Below are 19,130 nucleotides of genomic sequence, written 5' to 3'. Positions count from 1 at the left end.
TCTTATCATTATTATTATTATTTTATTATATTTTCCTTTATTTTTTTCTCTGTATGTAGAGTTTTGTGTGTACATTATCTACAAAATTATCTAAAAAAAAAATACACTACACATTTGTGTTTTACTTTATTGTTTTAATTGTAAAACAATCTCTAAAGGCTGGCCCACTTGCAGGCTGAATTCTGCACAATCTTTCATTAAATTTGTATTTTCTTCGTTTTTATTCATTTATTTTTTATCAAAATATTATCAAGCTGATTTACACCAGTAAACATTAATACATGACGTGTTAGGCATGACAAAAATAAAATCAAAATCACTCAGTGAAAATTATATACGAAATCCAAGTTATGATACATTAAAGCCATGATTCTGACTTAAAATTACTTAGAATATTGACCTGAGCATCTCATAATTTTGTTTTAAGTCAAAATATCAACCTTCTCTCTAATAGTTTGACTATCTCAATAAAATGTGACTCATATCTTTCGATCTTTATTTTTTTTTTTAAATAAAAAAATAACTGAATCTCTCATTTCTAAAGATTACAAACATTTAAACTTGGTATTTCACAATGGTGGAAAGTAACTAAGTACATTTACTCAAGTAATGTGCTTAATAACAATTTTGAAGTATACCATACTTGAGTATTTCCATTTTCTGGTGCTTTATACTTATACTCTTCTCCATCTTAGAGGCAAAAATTTTATTTTTACATTTATTTGATAGCTTTAGTTACTTTACAGATTCTGATAATTAATACAAAAAAGTAATAAATTATGGTGTATTAATATAGTTTAAGCTGCCCAACAAATGAGCTTCACCTTTACCAGCTGCAACATTAAAGTGATGAACACGATAAGTATACTTTTACTTAAAGTATATTTTGATGTGTATGTTCTTGCATTTTACTCACTTACACACTTGAATGCAGGACTTTTGCTTGTAACAGAGTATTTCTGCACTGCAGTAATATTAATTTAACCTAAGTAAAAGATCCAAGTATTTCTTCCACCACTGGTATTTCATGGTTATTATGATTGAACTTAAAGTCCAAATTTTAATTTATTATTGCATAATTCAGACTCAAAATGTCGGTTTAGTGTCTCACAATTTTAACTAAGCTGTTTTACCACAAGTATTCCAATGTTAATCGTTTAAAACTTGAAACTCCAAACTTTCTGAGCCTTTTTTTCTGCTGCTCCAGCTTCCTTTTCATTCATCTTCACATCTTTAACCAGTGAACCAGGAACCATGTTATGAACTACAGCTCAGTATAAAAGTAGAGAGGATTCATTGTTAAAAATAAAAAGACTGACAACACATGAAAGAAAAAAGAGAAACATCAAACAACAGACAGGAAGGATATGATTATGTATCATATGGTTTTTATTGTTGGTGGGATTACATCAAAAAGATAAAACAGATTAGATACGTCATCCGTAATCATTTTTGATAGATGTGAGATTTCAGTGACATCAAATGGCTGGTCTCCATTTCCAGTGAAGTGGTTTTCAGTGAGGTCCACACAGTCCCAGCAGGATGGTCTCATAATGTCCTTTAGTGTCCCTCTGTGGAACAGAGACAAAGAGTTGTTCAGCTGATATACCCAGATACTATACTGTCTTTGTTTCTGTACTGAATGAGTGAAAACAGAACATGAAGGCAGCCATTCAGGAAAATCAAATATGTCATAGTACCAGTATGTGCTCCTGTAGGCTGATGCCAAACATGGCCCTGTACTCCTGCACAATCTTCTTCAGGTCGATCTCAGAGCGGCTCACCAGCACCCTGATGAGTGTGTCCTCACATGTGCCATAGCCCTGTGAGAACGGAGCAGAGGAGTCATTGCTGAACGGGTAGAGAGCATGCAAATCACCTCCCCCTGCAGGTTTACTAAACACTGTGTGTTCTTATTCAATATTTGTATAATGTCAAGGTATAGTTATGTAGCATTACTACATACTAAATCTGACTGACTGTACAAACAATCACTTCAGTTTAAGGTCAATGGTATGAGAGTTAGGGGGATTTAGTGGCATCTAGTGGAGAGGATTGCAGATTGCAACCAGCTGAAACTTCTCCCGGTTAGAATTTCCTTAAAAGTTCTTTGTTCAGGAGGTTTTTACCGGAAGTCAAATCATCCACAGAGGTCTCTTGCTCTCCAAAACAAACAGACACAGTGATTTAAACCGGTAAAAATACTGAATAAAGAAGTTTCACGTTACAAATCAATGTTTCTCTGATGCTGTTTGGCTTGTCAGAAACAGGCCATGAGCCTTGCACTTACTAATCTGTGCTCACATTTTTTCTCTGATAACTTACAATCCAGGGGCCGTATTCACAAAGCTTCCTAGCGCTAAGAGTTGCTCCTTGTGACGAAATTATAAGAAAGTTCTTAGAGTTGTGACGTTTTCTTAGAATTTCCCCTTAAAGTTAAGAGTAGGTCCTCGTAAAGACAAAAGTTATTTACAGAGCATCTTAGACCTTAAAAGAGCTCCTGAGGTGAAAAACTATTTAGAGCAGGAAGGAGGACTTTTAAGAGGTTTAAGAGTTTCTTATCCTGCAGGCTTACAATGGGTGTGTCTCTGACAACCACTCACATCTGTTAAAATAATACATCATTCCTAACAATGGGGTCAACCACACCTGCTCACTAAGGTAAACCTTAGTTCAGAGCTGCTCTGAGAACTTTCCTAAATTACTCCTAAGCTGGACTCCTTACCAAAAGTTTTTAGTCTAAGTTAGAAGCTCTCTGAGAGTGTTCTCAGAATGTTTGTGAATACAGCCCCTGATGTTCAGGAGGGTTTTAGCAGGAGCCAAATTCTCTGCAGAGGTCTCTTCCTCTCCAACACAAATGGGCCTGGTGTTTTAAACCGGTTAAAACACTGAAAGCAGTTTCACATTAAAAAAATCAATGTTTTTCCAACGCTCCCATGGCAGAGGATGGCCGACACGTAGCTTAAACGGACCTATCTAGAGCCAGTTTGGTTTGTCTGTTCTGTGACACTGCAGAAACATGGTGGTGCAACATGGCAATCCCAGTAGAAACTCATTCTAAGCTAACAAAAACACAACAATTCTTATTTTCAGGTGATTATCCACTAAAGAAAACATGCGAAAAATATTCAATTTCTGCCAAAATATCCCCCGAAACCCTACACACTGGACCTTTACGCAGTATTTTGCAGAGGCTGACAATTTTAAGTGACCAGAGCTCCAAATACTAACATTTGAGGGTCAGCTGGAAAACAAGGATTCATTTAAAAGCTCAGTGCTGATCAGTAAAGTCAGTTTTTGCATGTTATTTTAATGCGCATGCAGCAAATTATGACAGACATGTTAATTCTTGTCCCATTTCAAACAAATTTTCGAGGCAGGCATTTGAAAGAAAGACTCAAATGTGATAATTAAGAAATCCATGGCCATCTGGGACTCTGAGTGAAAAGGACAAATAGTGCAGTTACCCAAAAACTAAAACTAAATTGCATTTGTTAGCAAGATTACAAGCAATCTAAACCATGTTAGTGGGTAAGGATTATTCTAAATTACATAAGCAAAACAGAAAAGGAAAACTTCACTCAGCGGAAAAGTCTGTGGTACCGTCACACACACACACACACACACACACACACACACATACATACACACACACACGTACACTCTGACATATGGTAAGAAAGAGAACACACCTCCATCGCCTTATGGAGCTTCTCAGCGAAGAAAGCCGGTGTGTTCCAGGCACATTTCACTAAACATCAAAGAGACACAAAAACATTCCTACTGAAAATATGCACCGTCCAGATGTTGCTGCGTCTCACAGCTCACACTTATTTGCTTTCATGACATTGTGCGTTCAGGTTCAAGTCATCCAGACAAGGTTTTAGACGCCCCCTGATCTCATGGGGTGTGAGGTCATGATGCACCACATGCTGGAGGCTAGAATATATAGATAGTAATATTGGGAATGGGTCTATCTAGTGCGCTCACTCTTCACTTCTTATGTATGCATTTAAAGGGGCAGTTCACCCCCAAACCAAAAATACATATTTCCCTCTTACCTGTAGAGCTATTGATCAGATTAGTTTGTTTTGGTGTGAGTTGCAGAGTGCTGGAGATATCGGCTGTATTTTGGGGTAAACTGTCCCTTTATGGTTCAGTACCTTTGCTCTGGTTCTTTATGGATGCCCTCCTCTCACGGTTTTCTCTCTGGACACCACATGTTGCAAGACTGAGACTTACAGTGAAGCTATGTTGATGTATGTTTTGGAGAGCTCAGCCCTTTTGGTAAATCCGTCTGTCCTGCTGCTTCTTAAGCACGACAACGTCAGTCAGATCATCCACCCACCCCTCTGTAGATTCCCCTTAAATTAAGTGTGGAAATTCAGTGTGTTTTTGTCGCTCATTCTGTCACTCTTTCTATTGTTGACTCTTACATGGATTAACATCCCAGCCTGAACTTTTCTTAACCGCTCCTCCGTATAAACATCAGTCAAGCAACACCGTAGTCAACATTTAGCTGTGACAAAATACGTGTTTAAAGTCCATGAAAACTGTTTAAATGTGCATTGTGCATGATTACAGTTTGGAAAAAACATCCTGAGTTATTATTTATTAGAGGATTAACACTAAGTAGCTCAACTAATCTGCGTCATTAAGACTGTGTGGGTGTGCTTTGATCAGGTTTGATTGACAGCGGCCTGGCAGCATTAGCCAACAGCCCACTACTGTTATATATAGGCTATCATATATTCATAAATGCTGATTCATGCACTGATTTTGCCACTTTAAAACCAGTGAGAAAAGCACAGAAGGAAACACTAATGCAGGAATCTTTCTTGTGAAATAACCAAATAAATGCAGGACCCCACTGCTCACAGCGAGAAGCTGATTTTCAGGGCCTTTCAAATTTGTTCTGAAAACTCAGTCCAATCCTAACAAGAGAACTTATTCACTGAAAGTAAACCAAATCTGATCAAATCATGAAAGAGATGAAGAAACCCTCCTTACCAATGTCAATGAGACAGTCTTCGATGTCTCCACTCAGCTCCAACTGCAGGGCTTTGGGTAACTTAATGTCACTGGTTGCAGCATAGTGATGGAACGCTGACAGGTAAAAAGACAAACAACAGGTTTTTATGGGTTAAACTTGTCAGACAGAAAGCAAATGTCTCTCTAAAAAGTTCTTGTAGTCGAGGTATGTGACTATTGCATTTATCCCAAGCATTTTTGGAATTTAGAAAACAGCCTCAGCTGGTTTGAAAGGCTCTTTAGACACGAGCTGCCAGAATTCACACTCTAAATGAATACTGAGCTGAAGTATTAAATACGAAGAGGAATTTTGCAATTACTGTAAACACCTAAGAGGCTGTAACTGTACATAACTGCAATTCTTAAATAAAATACATGGCCATCACACATGAAGCATATTTTGGAGTTTGTTTTTAGACGTGTCATTTGCTGCTTTATTCAACTTGTCATCTAAAGTGTGCAGCACAAAGACATGGAGCATCGTCACGTTCAGAGTATGTGCTCTTTCACACATACACCAATTTTCCAAAACAGTTTACTTTATTTAGAACATTGAACATTTTAATTTATATTATTTATTTATTCATTATATTTTTACTTTATATACTAGGGCATATAAAGATTTTTTCTATTTTTATTTCAATTATTTTCATTTTATTTTATTTTATTTATTTATTCATTATATTTTTACTTTATATTCTAGGGCATATTAAGATTTTGTTTTATTTTTATTTCAATTATTTTTATTTTATTTTATTTTATTTATTTATTCATTATATTTTTACTTTATATACTAGGGCATATTAAGATTTTGTTATTATTTTATTTTATTTTATTTGTATTTATTTTATTTTATTTTATTTTATTTTAAGTCTTGTTGTTTTTGGATTGTAGTACTCATGTTCCATCCAGGGTGGGGTAGGGAAGAGGGAGACTTTAAAGACTGGAGGGACTAAAAACAGTCCTTTGTTGGGCAGCTGATTAATGTCATAATATACATCCAGTATTACAAATATGTAGAGGCTGATAATTTGTTGTTATATTCACCTCCAGTATTAAAAAGATAAAAATCTGATCACAAAGAAGAAAGACTATGTGTGCTTAAATAAACCCTCTCTTGACACATACATCTAAGAAATCTAAAAAGAATCTATTACTAATCTATTACCTCATCCAGAGTACAGCTGTTTTTAATTTTTCTTCACATGAGCTCACAGACGACTCCATGAATGATGAAGATATAGTTTAATCAAAAATTATTTGAATAATCAGGCTGACTTTGCTCCGTATTGTTCCCACAGTGCTGGGTGTGTTCCACCTGACACCTGCAGAGTGTGGTTCCACCTGTTTTTCCAGCTGTGTGTTTGTGTGTGTTTTCTCTTTGAAATGGAGGATTGGCTGATTCAGCTCTGATGAGTCAAACCTAACAGCTACAGCATTCACACATTTCAAGCACTCACTCCTAGAGAGCTGCGGGCCGCTGCGCGTGGTCAGGATGTTGATGATGGTGGAAACATTGATTCCATCGGGATGCTCAGCAGCTTCAAACAGAACCTACAGGAACATAACAACAACATGTCATTACCAGTTTATATTGAAGACTTTTACATCAAAGGATAACTCTGACAATACTCTATATGTTTCTTATTGTCAGCAACTGATCCTACAAAGTATTTTCTGTGTATCCAAAATCCGACATAAGCCTCCCAGTGAGCCACAGTGTTGTACTGGGTGACATGTTCCTTCACAGCTCAGGGGCCAGAAGAAAAGGTCGGGACTGGAACTACAGATAAGTTACAGTCCTCTGACACCTGGGTGAAACGCCTGCCAAAATGCAGACCACTGTTTGAGACCAACAAGCAGCAAATCTGGTTGTGTTTTAGCAAGTCATTGCTATAATAACATACGTGATGTAGCCATGGTTTGCAGAAACGTACAATGCCAACACTAATTCTGGCAGTTGTGTTGTCCTTCATTACCATGAACACACACACTGTGGTTTATTTTTGACTCAGTGTCACATACATCATCCTGCTGCTGCAAATACTCACCTTAGCACCAAATCTGTATCAATCCCCCACTGGAAATAGTCCCCAACAAATGCATTGTTCACTCCTGTTTGAGTGACGTTTGATTAAAATCTACAGTGCCCAGCTGTTTAAGGAAATTATAGAGCCTTTTGTTCAAATTTAACTATGAACTTGTGACCCAAATTTAATATTTTTGTGTTCATTTGGTGCCAATGGGCTTGGGGCTTCCTCAGTAGAAAAAAATTTGAGGGATTTATTGACATATTAAAGATATACTATGCTTTTCTCACCAAAACAATGTATAGACTCATAAAATCCCTCTCAATCATCACTGATAACCCACTAGAAATGCATTATCTGCAGATACTTGCTGTGTTGGGGATGTTCTGGGGCATGATGTAGCCCCCGGCCCATAACAGCACATAGCTTAGGTTAGGGCTTAAGAAAAAAAGTAGCAGCAGCAGCAGCACGAGGAAGCTGTTAAAATCGGGGACACAGTGCCAGAAAAATGCAAATATAGCGAGGTTAAACAGCCAAGAGACAGAGCGCGTCCCAAAGCAAGAGTGAATCTGGCGGTGGCTGTAACTGTCACTGCTGAGCACTGAACAAGACCATAGGAATAAAGAGCAATGCATGTTAGCTTAGTTAGCCTGCTAAAATATTAGCTTTACCCATTACAACAAATGTAAAGTTCTTACAATAGTATAGGAGCTTGCAGTGCACATACAAGCAGTGTAAGGAGGGCCCAGGTTTAAATGTTGTCTTAACAAGTTGTGACGACCCCTGTTTTCCTGACTGTTCTCCCTGTTTCAGGATGCGCGTCAAGGCAGAGGGTCTTCGCTTAACTCCTTGTAAACTTGTCTCGTCTCCTATCCTTGTTGCAGCCTAAGAGCCGGGTTGTTACGAAGTAGTACCTGATAATTCCTGCATAGTATACTTGTAAGAAAAACACTCAGTGATGTCAGGCTTATCATTTATACGTAGATTTTTTTATTTTACCTTTGCGTCTCTTTCGGCCAGATCCGTGTTGACTTCCGTGTTCTCATCTTTGTTTGCTTTCAACATGGCCAGAAGAGCCGTGGTGAAATCAGAGCTGGTCTCAGACTTGATAATGTCCTCCAGCTCTGTTTCGTACTCTGAGGGACAAACATAACAGACTTTACAGTAAGATAATGGACCACAGTATGACTGCAGTGCTTAGAGCTGTTGTTTAGAGGTTTACAGTCCTCATTACAGGGTGATTACAGTGCTGCACTGTCTGGGAATTCAGTGTTCTGCTGCTATGTGCACCGGAGACACGACAGAGTGTCTGGTAAACATCCTAAGATGTTGTGTAAAATGTGAAGACCTTTCAGGAAGTCAGAGCTCAACATGTTCACCAACAAATAAATAACAGACTAACTGCACTGTATCGGGTCAAACCTTGTTTGAAGACCCGCTTGATCTCTCGAATCTCTTCGTTTGTTCTCGTTGCCAGAATCTCCGTCAGGACTTCTTCATTTGTGCCCCAGCCCTGTTGGAATAAAGCAAATGCAGGGAGTGACCAAATCTAACACATTAAAGGGTAACATTTGTTCTTCTTCTTTCAAAATACTCTTCCATTTTAACAGGAAATGTGCCGTTTACATACAGTCTCTTTCAAAATAAACACACTACGTCGGTACAACACCGCAATTTGACTTTTTTTTTTTTTTTTTTTCCTCCAACAACTAACGCACATGGTTGGGTTTGGGAAAAAAGAACAAGGTTTGGCTTTATAATCGTACAGGACGCGAACACCGCTCTCCTGGGTGAAAGTTGATGTTTGGTGGGCCCATCCCTCACACCTTCCGCCCACCCTACTTGGACTTTCAGCACCTTAACTTTCGCTCCTATCCCGCCATGTGCCAAATTTTGAGGAAATCCCTGAAGGTGCTCCTGAGATATTACGTTCAAAAGAATGGGACAGACGAACAACCCGAAAACATGTTGCCTACCGCCGGCGTGGAGCCATAAAAATATTACTAACCTTGGACAGGCCCTGCTGGCAGGACAAACCAGTGACATGAAGAGTAACATGTGGAAATCATTTTCTCTGATATTTACCTTTGTGGCCTTCCTGAGCAGGTAGGCGTCAAACTGAGCGGGCGTCATGAGCAGAGCCAGAGAGATGTCCTCTAAATCTGACCTGAGAGCCGACTTCAGACCGTCTTCCAGCCGCTGTAACACACAGAGAGCAGCCACACAAAGAGATGAAGTACTGCTGATCATAATCAAGCATTTCAAAATGACTGCTGCAGAAAAATAAAATCATTATGTGAATATTTTTTTTATCTGCTTAAGTGCCTGTTAGGACCCAGCTTGTTATGGGAATTTTTGGATACCATTGTGAAGGCACTGACTAATAATAGCACCTTTAACTCAAAGCAGTGGATCTGGATTTAATGACTCGTTGCTCATTTGTGTTGCAAATCTGTCGTAGCTCAAAGCACTTTACATAGTGAGGTCAGAGGGAGGACTGTCAGACTTGTTTCTGTATTTCACCAGGCTTGTGTTCACCTTGTAGCTGATTTATAATCATCTGACTGTACTCGACTCTGTCTTAATGAGAAATGATGATGAGAAACTCACCTTTCCAGTGGACGCCTCATAAACTACTTTGATCTTCTGTCTCTGCTCGTTGCATCTTTTCACCAGGACAGCAACGATCACATCCTCGTCCACCTCTGTAGGGGACAAGTTGTAGTTTAGCCTACTCTCTTTAAAGTGCTTATAGCCTTTAGATCAGAAATGTGCAGTGTTGAAAGAAGATCCATGTCTCCTAAGTACATTAAAATGATGAAAACCAGAGGGGCAGCTTGACTTGGCATGCAGATCAAAATGGCGTGCAATCAGGTTTTTCCACATTTTCATGGAGGAAACATCAACCATATTTTAAAGGAATACCTCAGCCTCCAAATGACCATTTGTATGTAAATTACTCTCCTTGTGTCACGCTGACTTCATGAAGAAAACTGTTTTTCTCACATACCTCCATGTTGAACAATGAATCCAAAAACTCAGAGAATTCTTGATGAATTGACGCCATGGGCAACAACGTTTAACAACAGCAAAACTATGACAAAACATATGTTTACAAATGCTCACAAAACTCATACAGTTTAATCCAAGTCTCATTGATCCAGTAATATGCTCAGTACTTCCCAAACAGACAGTCCTGTCCAACGGGGAACTGAAATTAAGACGAAACTCATCACTCCAACTGACAAAAACAGTAATTTTGCCTCGCTGAACACAGGAGCTGCTGGTCTACCACTGCCTCGATTGGTAGTTTGCTTTAGTGAATCCAAACTAACTCTTTAAAAAAACAAAGTCACACAAATACAAAGTAACTCATCGAGGCAGCAGTAGACCAACCAAGCGGGTGCCATTCGGACGATGGTGCTTGGGCAGTGACTTCCATGTCAGACACTGACGAAAAAAGCCATCCTTTTACGTCAGCATCATACAAGGCTGGGCGCCAGTAGACATCAGGGGAAATGCAGCGGGACAAAAACGTAAGTGACGGGGCGAAAAGTCCAAGTAGGGCAGGCGGAAAGCAAGGGGTGGTAGATGGGTCCAACAATCACCAGCTGTCACCCAGGAGGCCAGTATTTGCTTCCTGTATGAATGTAAAGCCAAACCCTGTTATTTTTTTCTAGACCTAACCACATTTGTGTGTCTAAACGTAACCATGTGCGTTTGTTGCTGAAGAAAAAAAAAACATGCAGTGTTGCACTTACGTAGTACATTAATTTTGAATGAGACTGTATGCAAACTGTAAATTTAATGTGAAAACGGAGGTGTATTTTGAAAAGACGCAATGCATGTAACAGGCTGCAATGTTACGTCAACAACCAACGCACCCAGGCTACTTTGCACATCATATGTTGACGTGGAAAATCCACAACCAAGCGGCGATATGTGACGAGGTCAGAGTGAGAATGTGTTGGACCAACAGCTCCCATGTTTAGCAAGGAAAAATGACTGATTTTGTCAGTGGAGTCTGGCCTTTTCATTCCCTGGAAAATGTCTGTCTGTTTAGAAAGTACTGAGAAAATGACTTGATAAATGAGGCTTGGATTAAACTGCACAAGTTGTGTGATGTTTTGATATAGATTAGCAGTTGTTAAATGCCCCTATGACTCCAATTATCAAGAACGTTCTTTGTTTTTGGATTCTTCTTTAAAATGGGGTGAGTAACTGATATACAAATGATTATTTGAGAGTGAAGTATTCCTTTAACTATTGCTGAGTTCTTCAACTTTAAGCCGTACATCATCTGCAAAGAATGACCAGCCATACAAGCATGAGAACTTTCTTAAGATAACATGAGTGAGCACACGCACTTTTACTGTCAATGGCGCTCTGAAGAGTGGACGCATCACTGCTGGCGTTGAAGTTCGGATACGGGGTGACTGTTCCATAAAACTTAGGTTTCACCTTCCCCTTCACCTGTAACAAAAACCAGAAATACAAGTTTTACTACCTCCAGCTGCTGCAAGCCACCAGAAACTCAAAGCTGTGGACGATTTACAGTTTTAAACATGATTTTTGATTTGTTCTAGTTTCATCACAGGGCAGAGTGACAGGAAGGATGGAGGAGAGAACGGTAAGGTGCAGAGCTGAAGGTTGACAGAGCTACAGACAGCTGTCAGTAGGCCATTAACAGGTGTATTCTCCTCATGACTAATTGTTTCTAGGTGGTCTGATACTCACTACGACGGTGTCATCATCTCTGTCTTTGTCATGGATGACATCTTTGAAGATTCTCTTGAAGATGGACATGTTTACTTGGATGGAAAGTTATAACTAGATCCACAAACCTATCACTGTAGAGGGAAGAAAGGAAACAATAAAGACAAATAATGAATTTAAAGTTGATTTAAATGTTTATACATACTTTAAACATATTAAAAAAACTCACCTGTGCTAATGCAGATGGTCCTCACGCTCCAGTTCGTAGCTCTCAGGTGTCGGTCGCAGTATTTACCTCACCCTGCAGTGTCTCCACCCATCACTGTGCAGATGGTTTTCAGACAGGTTTATTTTCACCTGCACCAGAGGATCAGCCAATCGTCTGCCACCTCTCAGAGACTGCATTCCTGCGAGGTGACACCCAGAGGTTCGGGTGCCTCTGACAGGTTGGGTGACTCCTTTGTACAGACTTGTATTGTAATTTGTAAGAGCTTCACCCTTTAATCAAACAACTTATCATTTACACTGGCATCGAGGGAACGAACGTAGTTCGTGTTTTTAAAGGAGCTGGTGAAGTAAACAAAAATAAATACTGAGCTGAGACTCCACATTGTGGTTTTTACACAATTACATGACTGAACCTGATGTTCTGCATTTTTCTCTGGTTGATTCTGCTAAAGGGAAACACGCCAACATCTGTGTAAATGCCTCTAGAAGTAGTTGTAATCACATTACATCTACTAACCACAACAATTATGTCATTACTTGTGTTAGTGTGCATCTCAGATGACGTTGCAGAGTAGCGCAAAAGTAATGTAACAAATTACTTTGTACAGGGAGTAAATAAGTAAAGCAATGCATTACTTTTTTGCTATGTAACAAGTAATGTGTAATACATTACTTGTTGTAAGTAAGACCCCAACACTGTTAGGGAGTACTCCTGTATAACCTCCTGAGACCCTGTGTCCTCATGAGGACATCACATTTTGGGTTTACTTGACCTTCTACCTAACTTAGACCTGTTGTCCTCGTTCGTTGACACTTTGTTGTGCCATCTAGTGGTAGTAAGAGCACAATACACTAATCCATGTAAAAACAAGATGGCAGCCATCTCTGCCAAGTCAGTCTCCTGACACAAAGGTGGACAAGGTCCAAAACCTGATCACATTTTAATTTCAACAAATTATTATTCCAGTCCAGTGTCATCTTTTTGAGTCTTGTATAGAGTCCATTTTTCCCATTTTCTTTCTAGTTGTGCTTCTTGTTGTCTCACTATGTGTGTCAGCTTCTCCATTAAAAAAATCTCTTCCACAGTTGTTAGCCACTGGTCCTTTGTTGGTGGTGTTTCTTTAACCCAGTTCTTAGCGAGCAGAGCTTTGTTGCTTGCTACTAGCAATATTTTGCTCGAATATCACTAGCAATAACAATTTACTCAGAAAATTTGGAAATAGCAAGTTTTCAAGAAATCCACTCAGGTTTAAAAAGGACAAAAGCGGAAAAAATGGCATGGAAATTAAAAATAAAAAAAAGAAGAAGAAGAAAATATTTATGGTTCTGCTGAGTTGATTTTGGTCCTTTTTCAACTGCTCATTGTGAGTGACAATGTCACAGAGGTGCAACGCTAAATCTGTGGGGTACTCTTTCAAAGTATCAGGAATGTTAGGAACTTTTGGGAAAGGACTTCCCGGTTTCAAAATGTATTTCTTATTGACTAATTTCTTTTTTACTTTGATTTCTAAGTGCATCCCTTCCCTTTGTGGATTTAAGCAAGAAACAAAAATAACACACAAGTTGTATAAAATACAATAAAAAAATTAAATGGATATAAACTGTGATGCTACAAATATGTTATTAAAAGAGTTTAAACTTTATTTAACGTCAGAATTCTACCATGAATTACAAAGTTGGTGTAAAGAGAACAGAAAACAAAAAGCCTGACCACAGACATGACCACACAATAACATGAGTATTGAATATTGAATATGAAAGTGAAAATACACAATGAGGTGTCTTGATAATGAAATTACTTTTAGTACTATTGTGCTTACAACATGGCCCAAGGATAATAGTCTGTGTTTGAATGGTCTTTTGATTCAAAGTCTATATCTCTATCTTTCCTTGCTTATAATGCACTTTCATTTATACTTTATTTATTTTTTATTTACTAGAAACACTATGTGTACAATTTATAATAAGCCTGACACAAAAAAAAAAATTAACTCAAGGTCTACTTACTAACTTTTTCCGGGACTTTCAGCCACATCTCACCTCCTTCCTCTGCAGAATTGTTTGCTGAGTTGCCATATATACGGGTGGTGATTATGACAACTGAGAAAATTCAGTCCACTGAGAAAGACTGTGAGACGCTGTTAAAAGCTCCAGCAAAGGCATCTACATGGTTGTCAAACTTTTTAGCTCCGGTGTATACTGAGTATCTCAGGCACAGAAATTTCCTTTGGGATGAATGAAGCTCTGTCTGACTGTAGCTTATCTTATCAGACGCACTGTTGCTATCAAAAACACAGTCTTCCTTAATACATAACAAGATACTGAAGACAAAATTGAGGTTTTTACAGAACTGTGTTGCGAAACTGCTCTGTAGGTTAAAGCTTATAGAGCTGTAGTTTTCAAAATTAACCCCTGGTGAACTTTTGAACGCAGTAAGGAAATATGAAGACTTAACAAAGGTCACAATCTCAGCAGCTTGTTTTGTGCTTATTTATGTCTCCAGCTGTGAAATGAACAGAGATTGTCTGAGGCTTGAACACAGCCTGCCGGATTTTCTCACACTGTTATCTCGGAGGGGGCCCTCTCCCACGGCCTCGGCCCGGTCCAGCACCCGGACCTGGCCCTGGTCCAGCTCCTCTTGGCCCGGGCGGCCGGCTCACCGGCCCTCGAGCGTTGGGGTTGGGAGACGCCAGAGCCACATCTTTCTGCAGGTTTACGCCTTTACCAGCCGAGCCGGGCTTTGTCTTCGTTGGCTTTGCTTCCGGCTCTGGAGGCTTTTCTGTTCAGACAGAGACACAGATACTTCTCAGTATTCATTTTAACACTTTACAATAATAAAAACAGAAAATATATTTGATCTTAAGACACATAATAGCATTTATTTAATATCTGTATAGGACGATCAGCTGCTGAGGAGTTAACTACTGACCAGGCTCTGGAGGAGCAGGGGGGATGAGGGATCTGTTCGGCAGCAGGTCCTCCAGGTCTTTCATGACCTGATTGGTGCTGTCGGTGTTGTTCCTCCGGTTCTTCTCCTCATCCCGAGCCTGGAGAGACAGAAGGAGAGAGAGAGAGAGAGAGAGAGAGAGAGAGAGAGGTGGACATAAAAAAACAGACAAAGAGACATTCAGGAAGACAGAGAAAATCATAAGGAGGCACGAAACTGTTATATCAAATGTGCTGTTATTGATCCCTTTACACCTTGCATTAAAATGCATTTTGGGTGATGGGATTGGAATCAGATAGTGCTTGACCACAAAAGTGAAAGTACAGGTGTAAATGCACTTAAAACACACTGAGGACAGATTGTGATCCAAATGAGTCACATCACATTAGTATTTGTACGATTTGGAACAGTGTACATTACTCTTATCCCCACAATCTACTCACCATCTGCATCTTCTTCTTCAGCTCCATGTTGGAGTTTTGATAGGCCTCAGACACTGAGTTCAGATAGTAGATGGCCAGTCTGTGAAGGAGACATGACAGGATTTGTCGTTTTTTAGCTGGTGCAAAGAAACACCCTCTAAAACAACAATCCAATGTGCACTCACACCATGAGCAGTACAGCTGGTATGATGAGGCCTGGGTTGGCTGCGTAGCTGAAAAGCGTCCCCATGAAGGCCGGCAGGTCCAGGTCGATCGTCTCCATGATCACATCAAACATCCTCGGCTTCCCACTGCAAACATCAGCATGCTCAACACATGCTCCTATAATTCATTATTTGTCATGAGTTTTGTTTATAAGTGCTTTTACTTACCTGAAGGGTCCGCAGTCAAACGAAGGCGGCAGGGTCATGATGGTGTAGACGACAGGTAGCAGACTGAGGAAGAGGATGAGAAGCAGCAGACCCATGTAGAAGTTGTTGGACTTGGAGGCCTTGAAGACTCTCTCGTGGGGGACGTTGGTGGCCATTACAGCCCAGCACTGATAATACATGGAGCTGAGGAGGCGGAGCACGTTGATGCCGACCAGCCCGGGAGCATAAAACGCACCCATCCTGAAGAACACCAGAACATGACAGCATGTACTGTGATCAGATTATGTGTAACAAATCATCCGATATGTAAGCTTTTTTATTATGTTTAATTGATTGCAGTGCCATAAGTGTATAAAAAATTTGGATTGAATTTCTAATGTTGAAAATGTGTCCGATATCACCACATTTCGGCGTAATTCATCAGACCATTAATGAGACTGTGGTGAGAGAGTGGTGAGTTTCATTATTCTTGCAGGTGTTTGATCCATAATAAATATCGGAAAATTGCTTATATATCATTTTATTTTTATTTACTTTACTAAATTAGTGCAATGGGACAAAGTAAAAAAAAAAAAAAAAAAAGTTGGAGAACGACATACGGACATTTTGTATTTTGGGAAAAAATAATGTGTGTAGCAAGTGTCATGGCAATCCAACCAATAGTTGTTAAAACTTTTCGCTCAGTGATGCCATTAGGTGATATTAGATACAAACAGCAACATGCACCCATACATGTAAACATGTAAAACCACACATGCATACACAGGAACGCACTTGCAACTGAGCATGTGCAGTGTAAGTAGAAATAATGTTCATACCAGATCATCCCTTGATTGAAGACCAGTCCAAGTACGTTACCACTGATGTCAAACTCTCCATATGAGGGCTGGAAGTGAACAGAGACAAGGATCACTTCCTCTCTATTGAAAGCTTTACCAATGATAAAAATTAATTTGCTTTTTTTTTACGATATTTTTGGGGGCATTTTTTTGACTTTATTTGACAGGACAGACAAGTGTTAAAGGGGAGAGAGAGAGGGAGTGACATGCAGCAAAGGGCCACAGGCTGGAGTCGAACCCGGGCCCCTGCAGCAACAGCCTTGTACATGGGGCGCCTGCTCTACCACCAAGCCACCGACGCCCCTAATTTGCAGTTTAAATGATTGCAGTAGAAAAGTTAAATGAGTCCCCAGGTCAGTAGAGATCTGAAATTGAAGTTACTGTGTTACACCTGTGACAAGAAGAATAGCAATATCATGTCAGCAACAACAAAGCAAAGAGTCTACAGCCATGCTAGCAGTTCTGTGAGGCTGGACAGCAGTGCTTTGCACTAAATGCGAATGCACTGCAACATACTTACAATTTAACTTATTAGTGTGCTAAGATCTGCTAATTAAAAATAAAAACACAGTGCTGCAGTGGCTGATGAGATGGTCATTAATTTTGTTCTTTTTTTGGTCATAAACCAAAATTTCAGCCAAATTGAAATGTTGAACTGCAGAGAAATCACAGGTATAAACTAGAGGGGCACTTGGAGACTGCAGACCAGTGGTTTTCAAACTGTCTGCACCCAAGGCACACCAGAGGTCAAGCTTAGTGTGCAAAGGCTTTAACACCTGTGCTTTTCCTACGTCCTCCAAGTCAAAATGATTGCTGTGAGAAACACTGTTGCTAAGTGTCGACACTTGTCTCACAGTGCATACAGAAGTTGGAGAGCTTTTCCATCACAGCTGGAAAAACCTTCACTACTCACTGAGTTTTAGACACACCCAAAGTAAACCATTAAAACTGAAATGCTTCAGCTGTCACACTCACAAATCCAGCCTCCAGGTCCCAGCACCAGCAGTAATTAAGGAAGCGAACGATGACAGCTCGAGCAAAGTCACCGATCAGGATGGTCAGGTAGGACACCTGGATGTCCGACACTGTCAGCTTAACAAACTCCTGGAACGACACATATTCAGGAGAAGTGAAACGGGGACATAAAAGTTTGACAGCATGACGTCTCTTTCTCACTTCACACACTGTTGAGAACACTTTGGCAGAAGGTGACTTGTGGCTTGTGTTTCTGTCTCATATAAAATAGTAAAGCAGTTTTTATTTTCATTACAATGCCAACGGCGGTCTCCCAGCAAGGTCCTCTGATGACATCAGAAGGGTCCATGGGGGGTGGTGTGGCCTCGCTGTCATTGACCGTACGTGAGTAGTTGGCGTAATACTCCTTCATGGCCCAGATGGAAGCGTTCTTGATGGACTCCTCTTCTACCAGCTACGAGACACAAAGAAGTCAAGGAATCAGCATTGACACGTTTCTATTTCTACTGAACACGGGCGCTGCTGGTCTACCACTGCCTTGATCTCTTAGTTTGTTTCGTTTGTTGGTGTTATTGTGTGACTTTGGAGTCACCAGAGTCAGATGATAACACAAACAAACTAAGAGATCGAAGCAGCGGTAGACCAAATTACTGTTCTTGTCAATGGAGTCTGTCTTTAAAGAAAGAATAGAAAGAATAGATATGTTTAACTTTCTCTTCAGTTCCCCACCAGAGAGATGTGTCTGTTTGGGAACTACTGAGCACACGACTGGATAAATGAGACTTGGATTATACTGCACAAGTTGTGTGAGAGTTTGTTAACAGATGCTCTGATATAGTTTTGCTGTTGTTAAACATGGACCCCTTTTACTTTAATTCATTAAGAACTTTCTCAGTTTTTGGATTCTTCGTTCACCAGAGGCATGGCAGAAACACATTTTCTTCATGGACTGAACGTAACACGGGGTGAGTAATTAATATACTGTTACATGTGGCCCTGCATTGTACTGTGTGTACTGCCCGCCCTTGTGGGTGTGGTTGCTGTTTTTTGGTCCCCTTTCGCTAGAGAATGGGGAGAAAAGGGAGCTCAGGGGCGGAGCGGGGTGGATGGTTTTCTTCCCATTTTGTTCCCAACATGGATTAGACTGTTGGGCTTTGCTATTTTAGTTTGGGTTGGAGATTACCGGTAGTTGAGTTTTCAGAATTTGTTTGGTTAAGTTTAGTTCAGTTTAGGTAGCTACGGGGATGAGCTGAGTCCGAGGGCCCGCCTTCTCCATCTTTTGCTTCTTTCGGCTGGGATCTCCAATCCCTTTTGTTTCCTCCTTTGAGTTGTAAGTATGGTTCCGTCTTACTCTATAATGACGAAAACTCTGTCTGTGTGTCTGTTCCACGTTTTTCTCCTCACTGACTTGGTCAATCCATGTGAAATTTGGCACAGTGGTAGAGGGTCATGGGAGGATGTGAATGAAGCAATATTACATCAATTGGCCAAAGGGGGGGCGCTATAGCAACCGATTGAAATTGCAAACTTTGAATGGGCATATCTCAGCC

The 19,130-nt window shown here is 40.0% G+C and overlaps 2 protein-coding genes across 2 annotated transcripts in view; both read right to left on the bottom strand.

Annotated features, from left to right (window-relative positions):
* Positions 1 to 1,368: 1,368 nt before the first annotated feature.
* LOC126395907 (annexin A1-like) lies at positions 1,369 to 12,149 on the bottom strand. Its single transcript, XM_050053690.1, has 12 exons — positions 12,007 to 12,149; positions 11,799 to 11,911; positions 11,429 to 11,534; positions 9,672 to 9,766; positions 9,147 to 9,260; positions 8,484 to 8,574; positions 8,061 to 8,197; positions 6,492 to 6,585; positions 5,011 to 5,106; positions 3,693 to 3,751; positions 1,701 to 1,823; positions 1,369 to 1,571 (listed from the first exon to the last, which is right to left on the bottom strand). The coding sequence occupies exons 2-12, from the start codon at positions 11,865 to 11,867 to the stop codon at positions 1,515 to 1,517; spliced, it is 1,041 nt and encodes a 346-aa protein (XP_049909647.1). The 5' UTR covers positions 11,868 to 11,911; positions 12,007 to 12,149; the 3' UTR covers positions 1,369 to 1,514.
* Positions 12,150 to 13,662: 1,513 nt separating this feature from the next.
* Positions 13,663 to 19,130, bottom strand: part of tmc2a (transmembrane channel-like 2a) — a 15,293-nt gene continuing 9,825 nt past the window's right edge. The window contains exons 13-20 of the mRNA XM_050053181.1: positions 17,876 to 18,034; positions 17,581 to 17,709; positions 16,585 to 16,652; positions 15,767 to 16,006; positions 15,560 to 15,685; positions 15,396 to 15,474; positions 14,935 to 15,052; positions 13,663 to 14,784 (exon numbers count right to left, since the gene is read on the bottom strand). Coding sequence (XP_049909138.1) covers positions 14,570 to 14,784; positions 14,935 to 15,052; positions 15,396 to 15,474; positions 15,560 to 15,685; positions 15,767 to 16,006; positions 16,585 to 16,652; positions 17,581 to 17,709; positions 17,876 to 18,034 — 1,134 coding nt within the window. The 3' untranslated portion in view covers positions 13,663 to 14,569. The remainder of the gene's footprint in view (positions 14,785 to 14,934; positions 15,053 to 15,395; positions 15,475 to 15,559; positions 15,686 to 15,766; positions 16,007 to 16,584; positions 16,653 to 17,580; positions 17,710 to 17,875; positions 18,035 to 19,130) is intronic.

Source organism: Epinephelus moara, chromosome 9, assembly GCF_006386435.1.
Source record: "Epinephelus moara isolate mb chromosome 9, YSFRI_EMoa_1.0, whole genome shotgun sequence".
Taxonomy (NCBI): domain Eukaryota; kingdom Metazoa; phylum Chordata; class Actinopteri; order Perciformes; family Serranidae; genus Epinephelus; species Epinephelus moara.
The sequence above is the reverse complement of the archived record's forward strand: the minus strand, read 5'-3'. Positions and strand labels throughout refer to the sequence as shown.